Below are 8655 nucleotides of genomic sequence, written 5' to 3' on the forward strand. Positions count from 1 at the left end.
TGTACAAGACGCATAAAGTTTCATTCCGATTGGTCCATTCGCCTCGGAGTAATCTGCGAACGTATACCGCACGTACATGAAATAGCACGTTTTTTTGCAATAAAAAGCGTTCGGAATGAAAAAATGCAAAATGTTTTTTCAACGGGACCAATCGGAAGACATATCCTACAGATGCAAAAGGTTTCGTTCCGATTGGTCCATCCGTCTCGGCGTAATCGGTGAACAAAGCCAGAAAAAAAAAAAAAAAAAAAAAAAAAAAATATACTCATCGAATTGAGTATCCTCCTCCTTTTCGAAGTCGGATAAAAAGAATCAACCACCGAAAATTAAACAAAGAAAACCCAAAATAATTAGCAATAAACCAATCATATTCAGGATAGAAGAAACCGAAGACCATCTATGAATGAAGAAAAGCACAGCAGTAATATTTCTTAACAAGGAAGGACAACCAGAAGATACACAATCAAGACAATTCATAGAAAATGAAAAAATAAAAATTTCTAAACCACAAGATAATATCACGCAATATAAAATCAAAAATAAACTAATTTTTGGAATAATATTAGAATCTAAAAAGACATTACCACATAAGATTAAAGCTCTTCATCAAATATTACTTCAAAAAAGAATCCAGGAATGCAGCATGCCAAATAGACAGGGTTTAAAAGCAATTCTCCAGATAGTCTTTGCAGACTCTAACATAAATATCACTATCTGCAAAGGAACGGTCCAAATTCCACCTAAGGATGAAAGGAAAATTATAATTAGTGAGAATCATGAAAGCCCAGTCGCGGGACATAAAGGTACCAGGAAAACTTACCTTAGGATCAGGAACAAGTATTACTGGAGGAACATGAAAAAAGAAATTACTGATTACGTTAGATCCTGTATCAGCAACGAACCAAGCTAGTTAGGATGAAGAATAAGGAGCCAATGGTTATCACAGACACTCCTTCAGACGCATTCGATAAGGTGTCCTTAGACATTCTTGGACCCTTGCCAATGACGCAAAAAGGATACAGTTACATCCTCACCATACAGGACAACTTAACTAAGTACTCCGTTGCAGTTCCACTTGTATCAGCGACATCCGAGGACGTCGCAAAAGCATTCACTAATTTCTTCATATGCCAATTCGGTAGTCCTAAAGCTATCCTCACTGACCAAGGAACGTGCTTCCTCATCCTCATTAATCAAAAAGCTAGCTAAAATCTTCCATATCAAGACATACCGTACATCATCCTTCCATCCTCAGTCAAAGGGTTCCCTGGAAAGAAGTCATCACGTTCTGATTGAATATTAGAAGCACTACATATCCAAACAAGAACATTGGGACGAATGGCTACAACAAGCAATGTTCTCGTACAATACAAGTGTTCATGAGGGAACAAAATTCACACCATCTGACAGTTTAGACACATACCCGGATTATATAGACAAACTACTAAAAAATTTACATAAAATTAGACAAACTGCAAAAATAAATCTAGAACAATCAAAATATAAACAAAAATATTATTATGATAGAAAAATACGTCCAATTAATTATGAAACAGGAGAAGAAGTTATGCTTTTACATTCACCAAGAAGAAGTAAACTGCAAAAAGAATACACTGGGCCATACACCGTTTTAAGAAACATAGAGAAGAATAATATAGAATTGCAAATCGGTCCCAAAAAGACTAGGATAGTACACAAAGCTAAACTAAAGAGGGCCTACCGACCAGTCTACAGCACGGATCAAAAATAAAAATCGATATGACAGTCTATATAATTTTCGAAACATGCGCATGCGCACATAGAGAATTTTGAACCTACCGCCATATTGCGCATAGAACGCTAAAAGTAAAGCACGCGAAAAAGGACGCTATCAAACATATTAGAAAAAGAAAGAAGGAAAAGAAAGATAAATAAGAAAAGTAAGCATAAAACGACAAAAATATACAAATTATTAATAAAATACAATTATTTTTATTTGCATTTATAGAAATAATGGCCCAAATTAGCCAGCATATCATCGATGCCCTTTGCGTCAAAGATATAATGATAAACTTCGAATGTGCAACAAATTTAAAAATAGGACGGATGTGTTCCCTATGTGTGTTGTATATTCAAGCAGATCAAAGAAAATTATGGCTTCATCCAGGCCTACATTATTATGTTTTAAATGAAGAAGGAATAAGACAATCAAAATGTATTTCATATCAAAGGCAAATAGCCTATTTACAGCCAGCAATGGCATGCAATAGATGCCAACACGCCCTGAGCAACATGAGCGAAGAAACAGTAGAGACATTCAAAGGAGGACATTTGCTTCCTACGAAAGAGCCTGAAATATTTTTTTTAAATACTGTTTTCGATTAATAATTTAATTTGTATAATAAATAAGCTAATTATTTAAAATACACATTCATCCTCTTTACTATACAAACAAGATTCATTTATTTTGAATCCTCCACATTATTATTTCGTTCGATCTATTAATGCGCAGACTCGCAAGTCCGCCATATTGGTAGAAAAAAAGATAAAAAGAGATAGAAATAAAGAGCGACAAAGAAAGCTATACAAAGCGACGTTCTACACATACCGCTATATTCAATATGTAAAGAGCAACCATGGTGCGACGCGCAGGACGACGCGAAAGATTGAAAAGATTAAGAAGAGCTCTCAAACAGTTCAGAGAGGTAGAACTATACTTTTAATAATTTATTTCATTCATTAATTATTTGTTTTGTATAAAATTTCAAAGATGCCAGTACGGGAAGAAATAATAAAAGAAGAAGTGAAACCACAACCACCACCACCACCACCACCACCACCACAATGGAGGTTAGTCGAAATAAATATATAAGAATTCGACTGAAAGGCGTACAGAAATTTGTAAAAAGAACACCCTAGAAGAAAACAGGGAAAGATCATTCAGTTATTTGGGATTCTCTCAGCATCCCCGAGGAACAGCGGGGAAGAATGTCGCTGTGCCCTGTGCGTCCTTAGAAGACGCAACCACAGTCTCTTGAGGACAAGAGACAAACGCACGGGGAAGCTGTAACGTCCCACTAACAAGAATCAGCACTTTTTCGTTTTTTACCTTTTATTATTATTGGAGGAATACAGGACGATTGCTCCCCTCACAGTAGCCTCTCTATATAATATATAGTTTAACGCGTAGAGCGCGCGGCGCTAGAGAGAACGCTAGCCGTCCATTACTGTTCTAGCTCAGCTAGTGAAAGCAAGCAAGTGTAAAAGTATAAAAGCGAATAAAGACATATATACATTTAAGACAAGTGAACATACTCGTACTTTATTTTATATTAAGCCTGCCAGACACCCTGAATCACTACAGGTTACGGGCACCATAACGTTTTCAACTGCGCTCGTTTAAATTAAAGGCTTGAGACAAAGAAATATGGGTGAGGAAAAAGAAATAGTGATAAAGGAGAGTGAAAAGATGGAGGAAGAATGTAAGTATACGAAACTTCATATTTGAAAGAGATCTATAAAGCGAAACGAATTTTCTAAAGTTCTTCCTCGGTAAGAATTAACGGTGTAAATTAATTAAATTAATGCGGAAAGCCAATACGGTGAGGTGTAAAAACACGTGTTAAAATCGGTCGAAAGAAAATGGCGGAATATCGCGGTGTGCGGGGCGAGACGCGTTTGGAAAAGACGTTCCTTTGTTTGAAATAACGGAAATTTTCTGGTGCGTAGTGAGAGGCCGGCCGGCACAGGCACGTGCGCGCAAGCGAGGGCGAGAAAGAGAAAGAAGAGTGCGGGGGGAAGGGATGGCCACAGTGCACGAGGAGAGCGTAAACTAAGGTGGGACAAAGACAGAGCGCGGTGGCGTCCCCTTCATCTCTCGCTCTCTATATAAAAGCACGTGCCTGCAATTGCGCACTAGATCGTTCCAAAAACAACGCAAAACCATGAAAAATGTACTTGCAAGTCAAGGCGAGAAAGATTGAAAAATTAAGTTTACAGTGTGTACGCACCCACATACACGGGTTTTTAAACAAACGTACAATGAAAATTATTTTTCAGCCGACACCAGTTTATCGGGTGTGTGGGAAACACTAACAAAAATGTTTAAACTAGACGAGCTGCACAACAAAGACGAGATTAAAATAGAAATAGACGGTGAGGAGATATCAGTAAAAACAGAAAGTGGAAAACCATACAAAACTGGTGAGTGTATGTCGACATTAGATGAGTTCAGATGAGATGAGAAATAAATTGATAAATAGTTCGAACTAAGTGTGTGCATCAAGCCTGGAAGTGTGCGTGTCGAGTAGGCGAGGCTGTCGGGGGCAGTGGTGAGTTGCGAGGGGGAATCGTGTCGTGAACGAGAGGCATAGTGAGCGTTGTGAGTGGACAAGGGTTTGATCAAGTTACGGCGCGTTAAGCAACGGAAATTAATGAATTTTAATATTATGTGAATCCGTATGGTTAACGAAAAATCCCACTTCTGACACCAAATTGTTACGTCTCACCTGACGGGTGGTTCTTACTCTGTTACTCTGATCTTTGGGTTCTGCCGATTTAAACGCTAAAGCGTACCTTGACCTTCCTTGCGGATAATAAAGGATGCAGGATAGGGCGTTTAGTAATTGTTGATACGTGTATGGGTTTTCAATAATATATATATTCTCGTTTGTCGTTACATACCCTTCGGTGACTTCAGGTATTGTACGTCACTCGTTCGTTCTTGTATTCACTCACAGTTCATTCACTCGAGAGGTCTCGTTTTACGCTATGTTCGCGGTTCGGACGTTACACTAGACTCGCGGCGCGTGGCTACGACTCGACCTTGGAGATACAAGCGGTTGGTGGTGGTCCTGCACAGCACACGGGTGCACTCCTGGACTTGGTCCAATTATGAATCTGCTATCTCAGATTGCGGCGATACACTCGTGTTGAACCGTCGGCCGAGCACGTCGTTGATGATCTTCCTGGTTTCAAGTAGCCTTGTACGCGAATCTACTGTGGGTCGCGAACGGACAGAACTTCGGTCCTTGCTTTACGCTATCACGGAACTGGCGTACTTGCGTTGCACCGATAACTTATACTCCCAAAAGGGGAGTAGGTCACGCTCTTTGCTTGTGAAAACCTGCAAGCAAAGGGTTTTCGCCATCGCATTCCGCAAGTTCCCCGATTTCGTATCGCGGTCGTCGCTAAGCGAGAAAACGCTGATGGTTTGCGGATTCCAGAGCAAGACCTCTTTGGAATGGCGAAAGACGAAAATGGGTTATAGCTAGGGACGTAACAGATCACCAGGCTGCTGGATGAGCTCACCCTGGAGCAGGCCACGTAGAACTGTCCATGTGAAAAACAGTCCTCACTTAGGTCAATCCCTGCTACCTTCAGCGACTGACCTTGGGACTTGTTGATGGTCATAGCAAAACAGACCTTGAGGGGGAACTGCAGCCTTTTGAAATGGAAAGGATACTCTGATGGTATGAGTGGTATGCGTGGTATAAACACCGACTCTCCTCGAGCACAGCCGGTGAACACTGTGGCCTCGATAACATTCCTGTGGAGGACCTTTACTCGCAACCTGGTGCCATTGCAGAGTTTAGGCGGACTTAGGTTTCGCAGCAACATCACTGGAGCACCCACTTTGAGGAGAAGCTTGTGGGCTGGTAAGCCAGGAGGGTTCAGGGTGTTGAGGAACTCCACGGGGTAGTGGACCGCGTCATCCGTTTGTACCACCGAGTCCACATACCTGTACTCCATTTCTGTCCCGTCAAATGAGTTGAGTAGAGTGTCATTAATGACTCCAGCTTTGTCGTTCTTAGGGGTCAGAATGGCACGCTCGCAAAGCCAGTCCATAGGTTTCTCCTTGATATCGACGATATCAGGGTATATTTTGACAATAAGGTTTGCTAGGGTTGTCACTACTGAGCCTAGGCCTTCAGGGATAATCTTTCCCTCAGACTCGGGATACTTTCCATCCCCTATTTTGAGTAGTAGTTCGGAAAATTGCCCAGCGGAGATATCGCCTCTCAAGTATACCCTCATGTTCTGTCTAAGAGAGAGTTTTGAGATAAGAGACCATAGACATGATGCCTTGACACATGCCTTAACCTCATCAGCTCGAGTTCCCCTTGGCACTACTGGCAGAGTCTGTCGGAAGTCTCCAGCCAGCAGCACGGTGACTCCCCCCATCAGTACATCGTTGCCCCTAATGTCTTTGAGGGTTGTGCTCAGTGCCTCAAATCCTCCTTTATGTGACATGGTGCTCTCATCCCAAACAATGAGCTTACAGTCCCGCAGCACTTCGGCCATGTTGCTTTGTTTTGAGATGTTGCACAGGGGTGTTTCTACATTGATGAGATTGGGGGGCAGCTTAAAAGCAGCGTGAGCGGTCTTGCCTCCCACTCACAGCGTAGCAGCGATGCCAGAGGATGCAACAGCCAAGGCGATGCCACGATCACTCCTTACGTTCGCCAGGAGTAAGTTTATGAGGAAGGTCTTTCCAGCACCCCCAGGAGCATCCAGGAAAAAGACGTGACCAGCACCTGACCCAACGCTGCTAAGGACCTGCCGATAGACAGCCAGTTGTTCATCTGTCAGCAAACCCTCATTATTCGACAGCGCTTGTGCCAAAGCGTTTATGTCGTAGTTGGTCTCTCTCAGATAGTCTCGGTTCCCCAAATCTCCTCCAGAACTTTTTAGCTGAGGCAGGCCGTACTGGTGCAACCCTTGTCCTCCCAAAACCAACACTGCGTTCCCAATCAGTACCAGGCATCTGTTGTACACCTCGTCCATCACCTGCTACGCACTGCCTTGCAACTCTCTCTCCACCTGTCGCATAATCTCCTCTGAGAGGCTGTCTTTGTACTTTTCCCAAAGGCTCAGAGGTTCGGAAAGTTGACAAAACGCCAACATCACTGTTAAGAGCTCTCGCAGCTTGAGGGGGGAATCACACAAGGCAGCTTCCTCCAAGGTAGTGTCTCAGTGCTTGTCATCTTCCAGCAAACCTAATGCTTTACATGTGGACTGGAATGTGGAGCGGAGGACACCATTCGCAGTCTTCAGATCTGAAAAGGATATTGGACCTCTAATCTCATGTAGCAGCAAGCGAAGATAATAACACTCGGTGTCGTTTAGATGGATCGTGTACACTCTTCCCAGCGCATGATCCTTCTTTATTCCTGGCCAGCCATCGAAATCCATCCCCCGCTTTCTTCTCTGGAACTTGTTAATTTTCTACACGTAACAAGAAGGGACCTCGGAATATAAAAGGGTTTGTGCAAAGTCGTCAGTTTTGCATGGCTCGAAGAAAGCCAAGAGTGTTGTCTGAGGTGGGTTGCTGAGCCTCTCAGCCAAGTTCTTGGAGTTCAAGTACACACGTTGACCATTCTCGAGGTGAACAGAAAGATGGAACACAGTGGCGTACCTCTCATGAATGGGAAATGCTAAGATTCTCCAAACCGCTTCTGAGCTGCTGATGTACCGCCCACTCTCGTACAACTTCACCTCATCCCTTTCACTTTCCAGGACAAAAGCCGCCTGGTCACTGCCCTTGTTCACATACTTGCAAATGTACTTGATGGACTTGACAGAGTTGCATAATACCACATTGACATGAGCATTGAAAATACGTAACAGGACAGGGTTGTATGGCACCACCCAGCGGTCGTCCAGCTCTATCTCATTGATTTTTACGGTGAGGCCACCATCAGCTTGAGATCTCCTCCAATATTGCGGGTATCCATCGTCTCCTGTCCGAGTGACCTTGAGAAATAGCCGGGGGTATCTCTTGCTACAGCTGCCTCCTTTCATGCAGGGCGAATGATGGTTCAAGCCCCCGCAGGGACCATGAATCTTGTTGGCCTTAACCATGTTGTGGAGAAGAGAATCTTGCACGGGGATCATGTCAGGGAAGATACGCTGCTTTAGCTACAGCAAGATGTGGATATGAGGCAGACCTCGTGCCACTCCACTGAGTATATGAAGCATTGCACGTTTCCAAACAGACTGCCCTTGTTCAAAAGAGCCATCATTTTCTTCACCTTGAAATGGAATACCCTAGCTATAATGTCGTGACGATCGTGAGATTTTTGCCCAGGCAGCAGTACATCTGTGATATCCTTCCACTTGGGGTTACAGGTGAAGGTGATGAACAGATCAGGACGGCCGTGGTAGCGGACATATGTCATAGCGTCTTGAGTCTGCTCATGCATGTAGCGAGGTCCTCCAGTGAAGGATGACGGAAGCACCACCATTTGACCCAACTGAGCAGGGTAAGCATCCTGCCTCCCCACGGCGTCCCTCAGGTGAATGTAGCTGTCTGCCCTTAGCTGCGCCTGGTTGTTCCTAATGTAGTTCAGCCTTTCAGTCTCTATTTTGGCGTACATGTCAACCAAAAATTGACTAAAGAGGGAACGGAAGTACACCAAGTGATTGACTTCCCCTTGCCTAACCATGATGCGGTAGGAGTAGAAGCTCGATGCGGAGATTGTTTTTTTGAGGGGCAACTTGGTCTGGGGGTCGCGCTGCGGCAGGGCAATGGAGTACCCATCTTTGCCACGACAGAATAGGAGCGGGTACTGCAGGGCATCGTACGACCGGTGGATCTCGCTAATGCGCCGCACTGTATTATCATTGCTCTGCAGCACGATGTCTCGCTGCTCGAATTGCTGACCAACAATCTCC

The 8655-nt window shown here is 43.6% G+C and overlaps 1 protein-coding gene across 1 annotated transcript; it reads right to left on the bottom strand.

Moving 5' to 3' along the window:
- Positions 1-5248: 5248 nt before the first annotated feature.
- Positions 5249-6282, bottom strand: LOC114881245. Its single transcript, XM_046289919.1, has 2 exons — positions 5370-6282; positions 5249-5310 (listed from the first exon to the last, which is right to left on the bottom strand). Exons 1-2 carry the CDS (start codon positions 6280-6282, stop codon positions 5249-5251), a joined length of 975 nt encoding a protein of 324 aa, XP_046145875.1.
- Between the last annotated feature and the right edge of the window lie 2373 nt (positions 6283-8655).

Source organism: Osmia bicornis, unplaced genomic scaffold, assembly GCF_907164935.1.
Source record: "Osmia bicornis bicornis unplaced genomic scaffold, iOsmBic2.1, whole genome shotgun sequence".
Classification (NCBI taxonomy): domain Eukaryota; kingdom Metazoa; phylum Arthropoda; class Insecta; order Hymenoptera; family Megachilidae; genus Osmia; species Osmia bicornis.

Bases quoted from the DNA above. Each gene is read 5' to 3' on its own strand.
- LOC114881245 (XM_046289919.1), bottom strand. From the start codon at position 6,282: ATGGCCGAAGTGCTGCGGGACTGTAAGCTCATTGTTTGGGATGAGAGC. The intron at 5,311-5,369 runs GTCAGTCGCTGA...TCACATGGACAG, and splicing joins GACCATCAACAAGTCCCAAG to TTCTACGTGGCCTGCTCCAG.